Source organism: Argiope bruennichi, chromosome 2 (assembly GCF_947563725.1).
Source record: "Argiope bruennichi chromosome 2, qqArgBrue1.1, whole genome shotgun sequence".
In the NCBI taxonomy this organism is placed as follows: Eukaryota; Metazoa; Arthropoda; class Arachnida; order Araneae; family Araneidae; genus Argiope; species Argiope bruennichi.
Window position 1 is genome coordinate 51,747,655 of NC_079152.1, and position 18,802 is coordinate 51,766,456.

The following is an 18,802-nucleotide window of genomic DNA, read 5'->3' on the forward strand; positions in this document are numbered from 1 at the left end:
ATCAAATTTTGTTATTTTGCTACGAATCTAAACCTCACTAAACATAAATTATGAAAATATTAGAAATTTGAAATAACTTATTAATTTGTGCTTGTAAAATATTTTCTATTGAAGAAACATATAATAGGAATTATATAATTTAGTGTTTGAAACTATTTTTAACCAATGCATTAAATTTTAGGGTGTTAAAATAGGAGTTTGTGTTTTATTCATTATTCTTTAGGAATTATTTGTTTATTGCTCACATTAAGCAATATAAAAGTGTGTATAGTAATATATATATATATATATATATATATATATATATATATATATATATATATATATATATATATTTAATAAGAATTATATATTTTTCTGTTTCGAATTTTTATAAAATAGCTTTTAAAAACAAATGATATAGGCAATATATATAATACATCTACTTTTAAATTTCTAATATCAGTTAAAATCATACTGATTAATTATATAATTGAAACTATGATTATGTTAACATTTCTTCCCATGCATTAAACAATGAAAATAAATAGGAAATATCAATGAAGGAAATAAATCTTATATGTAGATAGATGTTCAGGGGATCAAATTTAAAATTATTTCAGATAATTTTAACATTTGTTTATTTTTTTTAAAGAACAGTAAAAAAATGTCATTTAAACATTTCATAGGGTAAAATTGTGGTAAAATCTTTGCTATAATAATAGTTAAAAAAAAGTTGGAAGAATTGTTAAAATGACATTTTCCATGAATTTTTATCGAAAACAAGTATTTTATGGAATTTTAAATTTATCAAAATAAATAACAAACACTATTATTAATAGGTAAAAAAGAAAAGTAAACTATTCAAAATATCTCGTATTTTCAGGCTTTTGACAAAATTTTGAAAGTATGATAGTTTTAAATATTATGACACTAGTTTCTAGAGTTTGAGAAAATTGAATAACCATTAAACTAATATTTCAATTTGACACCAGCAAGTGTTGAGAAATAAATTGCCTATTGATTGACATTTGGTTGCCCATTGCTAAAATACATGGGGAAATGATTGGTATTGGGTCGCCCATTGCTAAAACACATGGGGAAATGATTGGTATTGGGTCGCCGATTGTTAAAACACATGGGGAAATGATTGGTATTGGGTCGCCGATTGTTAAAACACATCGGGAAATGATTGGTATTGGGTCGCCGATTGTTAAAACACATCGGGAAATGATTGGTATTGGGTCGCCCATTGATAAAACAGGTCGCGAAATGCTTGGTATAACGTCGCCCGTGATAATAACAAGTCGCCAAAGGATCGGCAAATTCGTCGAAAACAAGTCGGGGCGATCATCGCGCGGCGAACCGCCGGGGGACATGACCAATGTCGGGGCGAGATCGCCTCCGATCTCGCCCCAATCTCGCTCGTTCCGTGGGGCGATGCTTGGCCAATGGTTGGCCAACGATCTTTTGCTGCTTGGGAAGTAAGTTAATTTTTTTTAGGCAAACAAATCATGGAATACCATAAGTCTCCAAGTCTAACAAGTAGCAGTGATTTGAAAACTTGTTTCACTGAAACAATTTCCAGAATCGATACAGACATACTATCAAAGGTTTGGCAAAAACTGCTATACATGCTTAATATAAGCCATGTGGGACACTTTAGTTATGTCGGTATTTAAAATTGCGTAATTTATCCTAAACGAGTTTTTGGTAGATCTTATCTAAATGAATTTTTTATAAACCTTAGCTAAGGATGATGGGGAAGATTTGTGAAATCTCGAAAGATATTTGTGGGGAAATTCAGAGGAGGCTAAGATGACGTATCTGCTTCTTGGGTTGTTTGCAGCCTTGTTTTTAATTGATTCTTTATTTATGTAATTATTCTGGCACAGCTTGTAGCTGTTTGTTTTTTATGTAGGATTATAGCTATTAAAATTGTACGTTATTGATTTACTTTCTAGTAATGCTTTTTTATTTAAGTGTTTGTAATTCGAGATCTGCTTTGTATTTGTGCCATTCGCCCATTTTTCAATTTATATAATGGGATAGATATATAATTTTAGATATAGGTACATTGTTTGATATTGCTATATGTCTATGTTTACTACACTACTATATATATAATGTCTTTCATCCTTTGTACATTGTGATATTTTTTTATGCTTATGTGTATTACTCCTTTCTATATGTACTTTTCAACTTAGTCTCCTGAACCCAGAATTGGTTTGCTAACTATTCAATTTAAATATTTTATTTTAGTGAAATGAACTATAATGTATAACCCTTATTTACAGCCCATATTTTGGCGATGGCTGTAAACCTCTCAATAAATAAATAATGCTTCTCTCCCCGGCGACCTTCAAGGTTCTACACCCTTTCGGGTAGGCGGGTCGTCGTGGGGTAGACCTAGACCAAGTCTAATCTAAACGGATTTTCCTTATCTCTTATTTAATTTAAATTCTATTGATTAAAATGTTTGATATTTGGGTTTAGTTATTTAAAATCAGAAAGTTCTTAAAACACAAATCCTTTTTCAGCTCTCTTTTCATCCCCCCCCCCAGAATCTACTGATTATTCACTCCGAACTCATGTCAGCTGTGCACCATCCTAGACGCCTTCATTTTTATCGAGAATCTTACATCAGAAGAAGGGAATAGAAAATTTGTTTAGATGTGTTACTCTAGGGTGACATCAAGCAAGTAACAAAAGAAAACATACGAAACATCTGTGATTATGGCATTCTAAACTTGAACAGATTATTTTTTCATTGATGTATCTTTTTTAGTCAATGTAATAATCACTTGTTAAATAGTAATCAGGACGACATTCTTCCTATTCCTTCTTATTTTATATACCAACTAGTCGGCATTGGCGTCCATCTGATCCTACAGAAATTTTGGTAGTAGTTATTTTTAATAAAGTATCTAATTCATAAATTAATGTTTTTAAACATCAAATTGTGTTAGAATTACCTTTAGTAACCTTACTGTGATTGTTTTCTGTGTTAGCCTAACTAATGCAGCCAAATCACATTATTTCTTATTTGCATGATAAGTGTAACTATTAGCTTAATCTAATTACAAGTTATCTAATACAAAACTTCTTATCATTTAAATAAAATTCGAAACTGATTCCACCTTTAAACTGTTGCGGCGTATATTATTTGCATTGTGCATTGTGACATATTTCATTTCATCCATCAATTGCTAGTTTTTTTAACCAGCACCTAAGTGGCAAATGTTTCAACATTCTTGTTCTTGAGCGGATAATTCATTCTAATCATGTTCGATTATTTTCTAAATGAGAATCAAAGTGTCTTTATTGCGAAAAAAAAGTTTCTTTTGAAACAATAAATGAAACAAATTTGCGTTACTGAATCGAAGACTGAAAGTCATTAACAATATTAACTGGAAAAAAAAACTCAAGCATCTTTTTCTCGAGTTAAAATGTCAAATGAGCATTACTTTGCAATGTTCTAAACTTGAAACATTTAACGTCCCTGAGATGAGATTTCATGAACAATGGAAGTGTGCTAAGGAAAACAAGGGATAATGGAATTGAAAAACCATAAATTCAAAAAAAAAAAAAAACGAATATAGTAGGAGAGAACACTGCATGGGATATAAATAAACTGTATTGAATACATAAAAAATTATTAAAAACAAGAAAAGTTAATGAAGCTTATTGTCCATCCAAAATGATAGAAATTTAATAAAAATACAAATTTATTATATGAAGCTGCAAAATAGGCGTAAGTTTAAAGTAGAATTAAAACCTTAAAAACTACAGGTGCAAAATTCGGTTTCATAGCATTATATCAAGCTGCAAAAGAGGTTTAAGTTTAAAGTAGAATTAAAACCTTAAAAACTACAGGTGCAAAATTCGGTTTCCCAGTATTATATCAAGTTGCAAAATAGGCTTAAGTTTAAAGTAGAATTGAAACCTTAAAAACTACAAATGCAAATTTCGATTTCCCACTATTATATCCAGCAGCTAAGATTGTTTTTGTTTCCCTTTCTTTTCCGCACGAACTATACTTTTATGTCATTATCCTTTTCTTTTTATGAATCTCTAATCTATATAATATTACACGAATCTTCAATATTCATTACTTCAATCTTTGAAAGTTGAAATTCATTTTTCTAGGCGGACTTAAATCACAGCTGTAGTTGCAGTCCTCAGGATGAGTACATAGTGTGGAGGAGTTTTACAATTGGTGATGGATTTCAGAGTTTGCTCCCTGTTGCCATATGGGGAAATGATACTGGATTGCTTCCAATGCGACCCATTCTCTTAACGAATCCTACACTCAGAGTCCCTTTGATAAAGGTGAGGTCATATGTATGACAAGTTACATCTGATATTTCGATTAAATTGCGTTTGAATTATTTTATTTATTATATGATATTTGCCATATTAGTTTCGTCTGTTAGACTCAAATCTATTCGGCAACTAACCTGCTATCAGAAGAAAATGAGAGCATTTACAGAAAGACAAAGAAGAATGAAACTTAGAAAGAGCCACTAAGAAACATTAAAATTACTAAATATGGTTATTTTGATGTCAATATATTTTGCATTTGCTACAAGGCAAAGAAGAATGAAGCTTTTTCTGAATCACTGAGAAATAATAAGGTTGTAATAAATATGAATATTTTTAATTCGATGTATTTTTTCTTACTTGTCTTTAATCTGGGGGCATGGCAGTGCCAACGCCAAGTCGAGCAAAAACAAGCGGCACGGCCATACCATCCATTTCTTGAAGCAATTCAGGCCATTTTCGACCCCTTGTAACTTCGCTGTGGATAAAACTAGAAGCATGAATTTTCAGTAACTAAGCAGGAATTATATAAACACGGTATATTTCAAATTTCATTAAATTTGAACCAGTAGTTTAAGAATTATAACTAGTCAAAGTTTGTGGATTTTGTCACTGACTGACCGATCATCAAAACCCTAAGGCACTTCTAGCAGACATAGAAGCTTCAAATTTAGAATACAGTTAGTGTTTAGTGTATAAATCAAGGGAAAACTAAAATATTTTACAATTTCGATCTAGTTTTCTAGATACATTAATTGCATAAATAACTTTGTAATCCCATATAAATATATAGGATGCCGTGCCCCCAGATTACAAAGTTATACATTTGCCGTGAATGACTCAGTGCACCAGTATATTTATAAATAATAATAATGAAATAATAAGTGTATATATATATATATATATATATATATATATATATATATATGTGCATTTATTATTATGAATACATACATATATATATATAATACATACATATGAATGTATAATGAGTGTTACCATGCCAGTTACTTATGTGCGTAAGTAGGGTTGTAAATAGCCGCGCTCGCTTTACCGTCCAAACTTGTCAAAAATTGTAACATCAAAGCTTACGAGAAAAACCCATAGAGACAGGAAATAGGCTTTGAGAAAAACTGTAGCTGAAGCTCAAGAAGTAGTACCGGAAAAGAAAAAGAAGAAGACTACATACAAAAATAAGAAAAGGACTATCTACAAAAAGAAATGAGATGCCATCAAAAACATAGTCGGTCAATTTATTCAATTCCTACTTAAGGGTCCTTCTGTCTTAAGTCATTACGTAATTAGCTAACCTAACAACATCTTATAGTGACCATATCAATATTAAAAATCTTTTATGGTTTAAATAAATAGATTGACTTGGCCATCGCATGAAAACACAATGTATCTTTACATTAAATTAGGTTACGTTAACATATTACATTAAATTAGATTGTTTAGTGCGAAAGTTGTAATAAATACCTACATCAGAAGTTCTTATCCATTTTCAGCCTTCACCTTTCGCGAATGGGAATGCAATTCGCGGAAACAGATTTTTGGAGGAAATCATGGAAGCATTCAAACAAAAACTTCATTTTAGGTGAATATTTTAGTTTACTATTTCATTTCAATATGTTACCATTTGTTTTTGTTATATATAAAAAAAGAGAATTTTTATACCAATAAATCTATTGATTCTGAATCATTGCCAAAACTTTCCTACAAAAAATAATAAATTATACTGCCACTTCAATCATCCAATATTCGGTGAAACTCGTCTCCCTTAAACTTTCTCGCATACTTTCAATAAAAGTCTTATCTTTCTTCCCTTGCATAAAATTATGGAACTTAGGTAAAGCCGCGAATTCCTTGCATGGTATTGGTAAACAACAGTTTCGAAATATCGATCATTGACGTGGATGTAGCACTTTTACTGAATCCATCTCAAGAATATGTATTTTGAATTCCTTTTTCCTGGCTGATTGGCACCAAAATTGGCACAAAAGTTCAGTTGTAGTCATTAAAAAGCACACAAAATTTCATTGATTTGACCGATAGAATATATTGTGACAGATCTGATTAAAAAATTAATTAATACTGCTTTCTTTATTTTATCTGTGTATATCTTTACATTTTTCAGTTTATCGAGTTCATTTGCACTCGTATAGCAAGACCGACTTAATTTGAATGCAATTCGTTCAAAATCTGATAGAAATCTTCAAATTTGTTCTAATATCCATATTCAATATTCATCAAAATATTAGAATTTTCGATCATTACAGTACTTTTTCAATACTTCGTATACGAGAGAGTAAAAATGAAACAAAATGTTAGTGGCTTTCTTCAACAATGTATCAGCATCTTAATACTTAAGAATCTTTTTTGCACAAAATGAAAAAATAATTTTCAGTCATGACAATTTTATTTCTAACTTGAATTAATTTTTAACTGTATTTTTCTATAGTTAATTACTGCGTTTATGCACACGAAAATTTGGATGTATGAAACAGGGTGGGTATACGTTTTCTTAGATATAATTAGGAGTACTATTAAGAGCTATTAAAACTTGTTTTTCAAAGAAATTTTCTTGAATTAAATTTTATCTAATGTTCTAGTTTTCTATTGCAGTTATAGATTTTTGATACCTCCGAAAACTTCAAAGGACAGGAAGCCTGGCTATAACTGGACAGAGGCCATCGAATTGCTGATGAGGGGCGTAAGTGTGATGCATCTTTTTTTAAACAAGTATAGAAAGTATTTCAAGATTTCACTCGAAATAAAATGTCATGACATACTTAATTTAAGAAAGAAATTATAACCGTAGTCTTTATTTAAAATCTTTTTACTCCTACAATGTTTCAAATAATTAACGTATAATTTCAAAATCAGTTCTGCTTCCCAAATAAATTTTGGCCGGGATAGCCTGGTTGATAGGGCATTGGATTCGCATCTCTCGGATTGTGAGTTCGAACCCCCAGCGGCCGAAGATTCTCCGTGTGTGTGGTGGCTGGAACACGTATAAATCTGTCGTGGTCACAAAGTCCTCCAGTCCACATTTTCAAAAAAAAAAAAAAAAAAAGCAATATTACTGTTACGCAATTTAAGATAAGCGGATGCAATAGCAACAATAAATCTTTGGAATACCTATTATAAGCGTCGGATGCATCTGTTGTTTGAGGCTGTCATGAATTATGTTATTGAGTTCCTTTAAATTTATATTCCGTTATGCGTGTGTAGTAAATTTATCCTTTCTTTCTCTTTTTTACTAAATTCATTGTGAGAAAGTCCCGGACAGCGGTTACTATTTGCATTTGTAATATTGTAATAATTTATTAATAGAAGAAATGACTTACTTCTGCATATCTGGCATTCACTTGAAGATTGTAAACATTCTTTTGAGGTATCTCGTATGCTGTTATGGATAGAAAGTATTCCGCGCGAGATATATCTCATCGTGTGACCTTATTCATGGGGATGGTAAACTTCCAGTTTGGTGGTTGGTTCTCACCTCTCGGTGGGTACACTAAGACTGTAGGGTCGAGTGACCTCCACTTTCAAGACGAATCGTATCTCCTATAGAAGAAGTTTTACCTTGGGGGTTGATGGTCATTAGGACTCAACTTTATCAGTTCCTGTTTTCCTTTTCTCGCAGAAATGATTATTCCATAACACAACGCTAGAACGTGTGGTATACTGTGATATAATAGGACTGAAAACTAATACAAGGTGTAAGATATGTAAAGAATCTGGTCAACTCCAAGAACTTCTACATTATTTTTATCACATGATGATTCAGTCACCCAAAGAGCGAAGGATTGATATAGGCTAAGGGAAATGGAAAATCTCAAACTACATTAATTTCTTGAAAGAAAAATGAAAACGACAAATACAGAGATATCATTAATTTAGAAAGGAGATGAAAGCTTAATAAGGTGATAATAGCAACAACAAAACTTCTTGCATGTGAGAATCCAATACAAAAAAAAATTTAATAAAATTATATTAGTAAATTTGACAAAAAAAAAAAAAACCCTAAGTATAGCACATGCATTTTATATAAAATAAATACATACAAATTTAGTGAATTTAACTAAATACGCACAAAAAGCTATGTAGGGGAAAGAATTTATATATATATATACTCACAACAAGTTTGGTAGCATGGTTTTTTTATTTTTGTATAAAAATTTCTGTAAAAAGTGATGTTTGATATAGAATAAAACATTAAGATTTCAAAAATTGATGCTTATATTGATCTCCTTTTCTCTCTTTTTTCCTGAAGGAAGCAGATATGATACCATTTATGCCTATGAATTTACAACACGATGCTATAGAATTTACTAGACCAATTGCTTACACCTCACAAGGGATGCTCGTTTCTTCTCCAAAAGAACCCTCCAGAGCTTTCATGTACTTTAGATTCTATCAGAAGGAGGTATTACTTTCGAAATATATCATAAAAGTGAAATTCATGTACTGGATATCTGCATTTATAAAAGACTAACGTACATGGGGCAGAAATTGCTCTTATTATTAAATATTAAATAGTATCAATCAAAATGTAAACATTTTCCGAATTTCAGATTGCTTCGTTGTACATTTTTATAGCTGCAATTCTACGCTTCGCTCGATTAATAAATGAAGATTCAAAATATTAAACGTTCTGGAAATGTTTCGCCGTGTTATCAAAAAGTCCATTCAGTCAAAGGAAAGTAGATATAAAAGAAATCGAGAAATAAGCTTCAAACAAACTTATGTAACATAACAAAATATGCTTAACCGTCAGCAGATGGGTAATAGTTATTACTTAATTACGGAAATCTATGACCATAACTTCCAAAAGAATCATGTTAACAAAAGTGGTCTTTGTATCATCTTAGGAATAAGAAAAAAATTACCCCTTTAATGATACCAATTTTATTTCCGCAATCGCCCTCCTTAATTTTAATTATCTACGCAATGTTTTTAAATGTTATGCTGGAACTGAAAAACATCCTTCAAAACATTTAATTGGATGTTTTCCCCAATTATTAATTCCGCAGCTATATTTCCATTTTCACTTTTATTTTTTAATATATACACATTTTAATTTACAATAAATTGATTCAAATGATTTTAAGTTTTTACATCATATAAAATATCAAGGTGAACTTTTGCAAAAAAATGCAATCCATATTAATCATTTAAATGAATAAATAGTCAATAATCAGGGTAAAAAAGTTAGTCACCAAAGGCTGCTAGTATTTATTTAATTCATTTTTTTCTCCGTTAAGAGATTTACTACCTTGTATAATTCTTGCTTTCTAAATTATGACTCTTCATTCTTATTTTGAGAAAATTGAAAGAATTTGCTTTCTCTAGAAATTGGAAAATCTATATTTTCACCGGTTTAGGTAAATTAACATATTGCTTAAAATTCTGAAATGTATAAAATTTCTAAGAGGCGACCATAGCTTTTTTTTATAATTTGTATTCATTTGATGCGAAATATGTTGTGTTGTGTATGACGGATAAATTGTTTTAGTTTCTTAAGTTTTTAGCTTATTTTGATATCGCTGACATTTGAATAACGTAATAAATCACAAACATGTTTTATTATTTTTCATCTTCCAAAACCACTTTTGAAAGTTGTTTCTTCTAGAGGCTATAATATCAGACACCTATTTCAATAAATTGTAATGTCACTCCATACAATGCGACGTAGTTGTAAAGACGAGAACGCTCGTTGCACACATGTGTGAGATGCTCATTACCTGGGAAATGCTACCACTGCCCTTATATGAGCGATGTGGAATGCAATGTGTCAATTAAATTAATTCTTACTGGAAAAGGTTAAACATATAAAAAATTAACGGATAGAAGTGATATGAGGGCTTAGAGAACATTCTTTGATCTGAGGAGAATTGTAGCATTTTTACTCGTCGAAAGCAGGCGAAGGTAAAATAGAAATGCTGTAAACGATAGCATGCATTTATTATGGTATTAAACAAGAACAAGTAATGTGTAATTAATGATTTGCCCAGTTTAAGATTTCCTAATAAACTTATGAATCAGGAACTGTTTATGAATTTGTGCTGAAAGTTTCCTAAAACTAGCAACTAATGACTAGTAATTGCTAATTACTTAATGATCTAGTGTTCTTTTCGATTTCTCTAATATATTTATGTATCTTTTACAGTTCTTATAAATAAATAAATCTTATAACAAATAATTTTACTCAATTAGTAATCAAAATCATAACTGATTTTTTAGAATAATGCTAATACATATATAATAACCGATAATTAAAATCACTGCTACTTTTCAGTTAGCCGAGCACGAGCAGAAATGCCGCCAAAGAATTTAGACCTGGGCCAACGAAACGTCGTCAAGATCTATGCCAACCTGCCTACAAACCTATCGTTACAATTTTTTGAAGCAAGTTTAAATTCTTTGGCGACTTTTCGCTTACACCCGGCTAACTGAAAAGTACCCTTTTCGGTGGCTAATCATATGTAAATGGAGGAATGGTGATGTTAATTTGAAGTCCTAACTTAGCAAAATAAAAACATTAAAAATATTTTAATCAGGTTTGACAAATTTGAAAACTGATAATTGAAGCACTTATAATTAATTATATATAAAATTAAAATAAAATGATGGTATAAATAAAATGCCAAATTATCATAATTCAAACAAGGATTGTAGACTTTGTGTATTTATGTAACAGCATGTTGACTAAAATATTGCAATTTATTTGATCGACTAAATATCTCGGATTCTTCAAGCATTATTTTAAATTAGGACTACGAGAAAAATTAGGAAATATTCTTTCATTTTTTCAGGTTTGGATTTCACTACTCATGACGACTTTTACTGTCACCTTCATCATGAAAAAAATGATCAGATGCCCTGCATCTATTGAAAAGCCTATGTCTTATTTTAGATGCTTCTGGTTGATATTTGGCTCTTTGCTTCAACAAGGTAACATGTATACGATTAAATTTTTACACACTTAATTCTCATCAAAGTTTGCAGTTTCCCTTAGAAATGTTGTCTATTTTACTGATTTAATAAACCAAGTATTCAAACCTACATTATTTACTTTAAGAGCAAGTATTTTTTTTCATGTTTTAGTTTTTATAAAAATCTTTATAAAAATCGTTTAAACACATTGAAAATTTCAGTGCCAAAGTGTCTCAAAAAAGCTAAAAAGCATTTTAATTTTTATTTTGTTTTAGATAATCAGATGTCCTGGATTGCAGAAGAATCTAAAGAAAGATGATTAATTTTCAATTTGTTAAACTTTTTAAATTTTAGATTTCTCTAGACAAAATGCTTAACTCAAATTTTTATGCCTGCAGATGAAATAATCTAGATTTATAAAAAGCGATTGCGCATTTTTTAAATTGGCCAATTATTGCTTAATAAAATCTTATTATTGTGGAAATGGATCTTATATCGATTATATATAAAAGCATTACAAGAAATTTGTAATTCTCATTTATTTAACACCAAATAAGTTTCATGAAGTATTAGTTGATTAAATTAATTTTATCGTTTTTTAACTATATTTTGATGTTGCAGACTTATTTCATTGCTTTACCTCTGCGAAAATCAGGCTTAAGTACATAAGAAGTTACAATACAGGTTACAATATCCGAGATCCATAGAAAATACATCAAAGTGTCACTCAATACAAGGTCACGTGGCTATGAATATGCACACACACGTGTTCACACGTGTGCGACACCATTTTCTGGGAATTGTTACTGTTGATATGTTAAAATGCATTTGAGATACTTTTTGCTCACATGATGTTAAAATGATCAATACTAATTCAAATTTTGGATATATTGCACATCAAAAAACTATTTTCTCAGAATGGTAAGAAAATTTTTAATTGACAAAAATAATAATTTAACTTAGGATATTTTTTTCTTAACTTTCTCGTAAATGTGGATTTACGACCACATTTGTAGATTAATATCAAATTTTAAACGAAATCCATTCCGAGGATGTCTGTCTATCCAACTGTTCGAGTACAAGTTAATTCGATAATTTCAAAACATAAAAAAAGTAGATAAATAAAATTTGGTATATATGTTTAGTATATTTTGAGTCAGATCTTTAAAGAGTTGACTATCTTTAGATCTATTCTTTCGCATTTACATAAACGCAACGACTTACAAATGCAATGACTTAAATTTACAAAATTTGGCATGTGATCTGATGAGTTCCGTGTCTAATTTTTGTTTCAACCGACCTTAAAAAAGGAGTTCAAAATACATATTCACATATAGATGCAATAAAAAATTATAGACAAGCAAAATATCTATATTTCGTATTTATTTTTCGCTAATATCATACAAGGCATTTGCGGCTTTACCCAATGTTTATATGACAAAGCAAAAGATAAGATCTTAATTGGAAAGTACACGATTAAGTTTCAGAGTGACAGCTCCTGTTGGTTTACTAGTATGATTCTGATTTTTAATTCAAAGATTAAATAACTTTTTTTGATTGTCATATATATTATTTTTGCAATTGATTGTATATACAAAACAGAGATTGGCTTTGGGAACGGAGATAATTTTGCTGCGTATAAATACTTAGGACTGATGAATGATGCAATAAATCACCCAGAAAGAATTTCACAAGAAACATTTGTAATGAATTATTAGTCAATTAATTCATTTTTTGAAGCGATCCCCTTTTCCTTATTAAAAAAATTGTATTAACATTGCGATGACCCAAATGCACTATGGAGTGTGTGTTGTGGCTTATCCTCCAGCTGTCTGACGAAATCAGACAAAGTCCATTAGACCGTTGACCCAGAAAAAGTCGAAGACCAGAAGTGGAGAGGAGTTTATGTCCTCTCTGGAAAGTCCCAAACAGTCCAGGATGTGCTCTGCAGAGGCTTGTTGAGCTTGGCATTTAGAGCAGACCGCAAAAGTCTTTATGCACTCTAAAAACAAGGGATTTTTAGTGTGTCCGCTTGCCACTCTGGATATTTTTGTTCGAGAGGCTCTGTCACAATTGAGAGCAAACGAACAGCCCGGCTCTTTGCTCGCATACCAGTGATGTTCAGGAGGGATCTTCCACTCCCTTGAAAGTTCAGCATTAACTATGGATTGATGTTCTAAAAATGTGAGGGTGAAGAGGAAGAACTAGAGTAGCTGTAGCCCTCTTTGACCAAGCTATCTGCACGCCCATTGCCGTAAATGTAAACTTGCGAAGGGATCCACTGAAAATGAACGTCATGGGACTCTGAAATAAGCCTGAGCTTCAGAAGGAGAGAAATACTTGTTTTATCTCCGGCTGTAATCCAATTGTGGAGATATTGAGGAAGCTGCAACTATCCGAAAGGATCCAAAGGCCCCCGAAGTCATTTTTATTGAGAATAGCTTCAAGGCCGTGTTCAAAGGCGATTAATTCGCTCTTGAAAACAGATGAGAAATCAGGCTTTCAGAGGCAGAATGGACAATTTATCCCTTGGCTTCTCGATGTGGATACCATTACCAGGTTCTCCAGTCTACTGCCGTCCGTAAAGATTTTTATGGCATTATCGGCAATCTCATTGATGGTCTCCAAGGCCAACTGTACTATGGAGTGTAAATGTAATAATTTTGCAATCAATAATTTCGATAAGCATCAAGTCATTCTGAAAGAGTTACCAAAGGTGAACTTAGTTGCTTGGAACAGAAAAAAGAATTTTGATATATTCAGAGAAGATTGATTTGTGATGGCTCATGAATCTGCAAAAAATAATGTGTTTCATAATTTTCCCCTCTTAGGTATAACGTTTGATGATATTATTTTTACATGAATGATTTAACAGTTGGCTTTTCTCTTTTGAAAAGTACAGACAAACATCAACATCACTTAATGAACACCTTTCATAACAAGTGATTCGCATAAAATGTAAAACAGTGACTTGCTTAACGATCGATGTATCGCAGAACGAGTGGTGACGAGGCACCGTGACGTCGCATGAAGGATTGGCCTATAATCTGTGATAAGCGCTTGTTTGAAGAGAACCTTTATATCTACATGAAAGACGTTTTGAGCTGGATAGCGTTGTCAAACGCGACTCCGAAGAATTTGAGCAAGTGCCCGTGGAGTCTTAATTGACGAAATTGTGTCACTGTCCACTGATTATGGGACTGGGGGTGCAATGCAAACACATATTTCAATTGATGGAAGAACATAGCCAAATATCTAAGAACTTATGGAGTTGTATTCTATGTCACAGCAAAAAGTTGTGGAAGAGATTTGGTCTGGGGAGAAAGAAATGGTACACAAGAGAGCAACAATTTTCTTATGAAATAAAGGATACAATAATTTCCCAAACTGAAAACATAGGGAATTATTGCTCCAAATATTGAGAAACAGCACCTTATTAAAGCAGCAGTTATGTGAGCTAGAAATTCATTTAACAATAATGCTGTGTCTCATTTTCGCCAAATTTTGAAGCATAGTCCAAGATAAATATCTTTAGACACTTTTTTTTTGAAAAAAAGCATGTATTATAAATAATAAATTAGATTACTATAAATTGGCTTCAGTATTTTTAAAAAAATGAAAAATGCATTACCCAGTTTTACATAGAATCCTCCGAAAAGGTCTCTCTTAACGAGTGCTTCGCATTACGAATAAGATTCAAAAACGAATTAAACTGATTAAGCGAGTTCCACAGTACAGAGGAAAAAAATATATAGTTCAAAACAGTGAATAGAATTGTCCTGATGGAAAAACAGCACGCATGCATGATGGTGTTTATAATAGCATGAAACCAATGGGTGTGGTCTCTACGAAACATTCTCAGACATTCTCCAATAAAGGTCTTGCCTCCCTCGCTCTGCATAAAATTGTGGATCAGAGGTTTCAGGCTGCGAATACCTTGCATGGCACTGGTAAACAATCATTACGAAATATAGATCGTTAACGTGAATCCAACATTTTTACTGAAACTATCAAGCGAATATTATTTTAGGTGCCTTTTTCTGATTAATTGAGACTTAAATTTTGACACGGAATCGCAGTTATAGTGATGTCGTTGTTTCTTATGGCACTTGTCATAGACAAGCCCGCTGACGATGTCAGCGATTTTAAGCCGAGGGAGCGTCTCTTGTTTCGGTAGGGTCATCTAGGGTCAAGATACGTCTTAACTACTCATGTGTCACATTCGCTTGCACAACCTCTTTTTACAGAGGGGCTCATTCACACATCTCGCAGACAGAGCACAGATGAAGAACAATCATGCCCGAACCGGAACTCGAACCCGGATCACGGGGAAGACGCGCTACCCCTGTGCCAGGACGCCAGTAGTTATAATCATAAAAATCACATACCGATTTTCTTTGCCTTAAGCAACTGCTTTCCCATACATGCGAAAGTACAGACCGACAGACGGTCAACCTTTTCAGGCTTGATTTAATATTTGATAAGAATCTACATTATCGAAGTTAAATCTAGGCACCAAAATTTCATCTATTCAATTATCGAATTTCTTAGTTATCATGTTCATTTATATTCGAGTAGCCGGTGAAATGGACTTTCTCTAAATAGATTTCGTTCGAAATGTAATAGAAATCTATAAATTAGAAGTAGATATTTCATTCGTCTTACTCAAAGCATGTTTGAATTCTCGAGTTCAGACAAATGGACGGACAAGTAGACAAAAGTAATTCCAAAAATGTGTTTTTCGGACTCAGAAAGGTCTTAAAAGGCATCAGTTTCAACGATTACAATAGTTTCTCAATACCGAAAAATGAAAATTAGTTAAGCTTTTTTTTTGTTGTGTCTTTTTATTGTTTTACGCAATTCTTTTACGATATTGAAACAGTTGACTGGTCATTAGTTGGTTTGAGAAGCTAGAAACCATATTTTATGTTTTAAGATAATTTCAAAACCAAAAGAAATATTTTATTAAATTTGTGACCGAAAAAGAAAAAAAAAATATTTAACGATAATACTGCAAAGAAAAGTATCAACGAAAACATATTCTCATTCTTTCTTACCTTATTTATTTATATATGTAATATTTACCAGAGATATTTTGATTATATTTAGGAAGCCCACAGCTGCCTCGTACATCTTCCTGTCGCATCATCTTGGCGACCTGGTGGCTCTCGGTGATAGTTATCACAACGACTTACAGTGGAAATCTAGTCGCTTTTCTAATCTCAAACCAGAAAGAATACATCGTGAATTCCCTGGAGGAATTGCCGAATCACAAAACAGTTAAGCTTGCCATCAATGAAGAATCTGCCATCTGGGAAAACATCAAGGTGATGCATTGCTTATATTGTTACGAATTTGTAATATTGCTTCCCTGCACAGTTTTTCTCCTGGTAAGGAAGATAGTTTCCCATACATATTGTTACGAAATTTCCGGGGTTCGTTTGGATAGTGGAAGTTTGGATGGTATGGAGAACGCTCAATCAGCAGGCGGCAGTAGAAAATAAAACAACGACGTTTATTTACACGAAGACTCAAGGACAGCACAAAGACGACAACTATATACAGCACAGAAGATGATTATCTTCACCCGAGACGAGCAGCATACAACAGCATACACAGCAGCATACAACAAGACTCTCTACTGCAGACAGTAGCGCACAGCTTAGTTCAGCACTAGCTTGACTCCGTCGCTGCTCTGCTAATCTCTGGAAGGCCAGTTCTTTACCGTCCACGACTCTCGGCAGCTGCAGGCTGCTCCTTTTATAGGTCTCAGGAGGCGGGGCTAGAAGCCTCTCAACCAATCAGGAACGTTCGAGGCCTAACTCGGTTCCTACTTGACGGATCGGGAAAATTCTCGATGTTTTGGGTATAATCTATTTTGGCGCCAAAGTCACAAAATTCATCGCCAAGTCGCCACATGGGCGACAAGTTTGTCGCCAAGCTTAGGGATTTCCTATGGAACCCACTATGCTGGGAAACCGCATCACAGATTCGTAACAATATTAATTGTTGCTGAATGAATGCCGGGTCAATGATCTCTATTTTTCAAAGATTATAATTAAATTATGACCCTGGATTTCTATTCTGAAAGAATTGATCATAACTTACCTTTTCTCTTATTTTATGACGCTTAACGGTACATTAAACAAATAAATAAAATATTCCTCACTTTTATTTTAGTTTTGCTTTGTTTAAAGCCAACTGGGCTGGGAACGAACACGCACCAAACAGAAAAATTATTTAAAATACCATTACTTTAAAATCAAATTATTCAAAAATAGATACAAAAATCTATATTACACTAGAAATATATGAAAACACAGTGTAAATGAATAAATACACAAATAGAACTGAAGTATAAAAAAATTGAATCCATCAAATTAAGTTTATCAATTATCAATGTTTATTCAAAGAAATACGACATGTCACAATTTGATCAAAATTCCTATGAATCCCTTTCAATAAACAATTGTTTTGAATCAGCAATTTTTAATGATTAAAGAGAACTGAAAAAAAATTACAAGTCTATTTTTCATAAAGCTTCCTTTTCTAATAAATTACTCAATAGCTGATGAATAACCAGGCATAATCAATTAATATAAATGTATTAAAAATAAAAGTAATTAAGATGAATGGCAAAATTACACTGTTGTTTCCCTGTGTAATAATCTCCTGAGAATTAAGATAATTTTACAGATATTATAATATCTGCTGAATACATGTCGAGTCAATGATTTCCAACCTTAGCAACCTTTAGCGACATGTCAATGAATTTGGCAACAAAAATGAAAGTTCCCGTATATTCGAGAATCATGGCGTTAACTCCATTAGGACTCGATTTTCGCCGCTTCTCCTAGAACTTTTCATATCTTATCACAGAGGTATAAAAAGTAGAAAGACAGAATCGACGTGGTAGTAAACGAGCCGAATGACGTGAATAATCAAACAATCTTGGATGTTGATCTCCTGCGAGTTCTCTCTGAGCGCATTGTGTTGTTGCGTTTATTTATTATCAATTTGCTGCTTACATACTGCTGTTTATTGATGCGCTGCTTGAGAGTGTTTCATTTGTGCTTTGTTGTGCATCGTGTTTTCATGTCGAAGAAAATTTCGTTACCTTTTATTGAACATGTTGGACTTTTTCATCGTACGACCCATGGATGAATATTTGGATATATTCCCCAAATATAGTAATATTAATATTAAAAAATTATTTAGCTATATGAAAATTAATATGATGCGGTCGAATGAAACTCTTTCAGCGAGTGCTTATGTGAAAGTGTAAAATGCATTTTATGGCATAATAATTAAAAAGATTTTTTATTTTTATTTTAAAGTCATTTTTAAAGTATTGCGTCACCACCTTAACTGAATCGTTATATGAACGCATTGCATGAGCCTAACAAATCATTAAAACTATATCTTTTTGTATTGTTGCATGTTTTTTTGTTTGTTTTGTTATTTCTAAAAAGGGATTTTTCAAGATATTTTTAAAGGACAATAATATATTGGATAAAAAAACTCAACATAACACAAGACCCTTTTCAGACTATTAATA

The 18,802-nt window shown here is 32.1% G+C and overlaps 1 protein-coding gene across 1 annotated transcript in view; it reads left to right on the forward strand.

The window, feature by feature from the left end:
- Window positions 1–1,493: 1,493 nt before the first annotated feature.
- The window catches only part of LOC129962186 (ionotropic receptor 93a-like), a 28,622-nt gene continuing 11,313 nt past the window's right edge, over window positions 1,494–18,802 (forward strand). Inside the window, exons 1-7 of the mRNA XM_056075925.1 lie at window positions 1,494–1,592; window positions 4,129–4,311; window positions 5,811–5,899; window positions 6,928–7,015; window positions 8,582–8,734; window positions 11,124–11,262; window positions 16,354–16,571. Of these exons, the coding sequence (XP_055931900.1) occupies window positions 1,494–1,592; window positions 4,129–4,311; window positions 5,811–5,899; window positions 6,928–7,015; window positions 8,582–8,734; window positions 11,124–11,262; window positions 16,354–16,571 (969 nt within the window). The remainder of the gene's footprint in view (window positions 1,593–4,128; window positions 4,312–5,810; window positions 5,900–6,927; window positions 7,016–8,581; window positions 8,735–11,123; window positions 11,263–16,353; window positions 16,572–18,802) is intronic.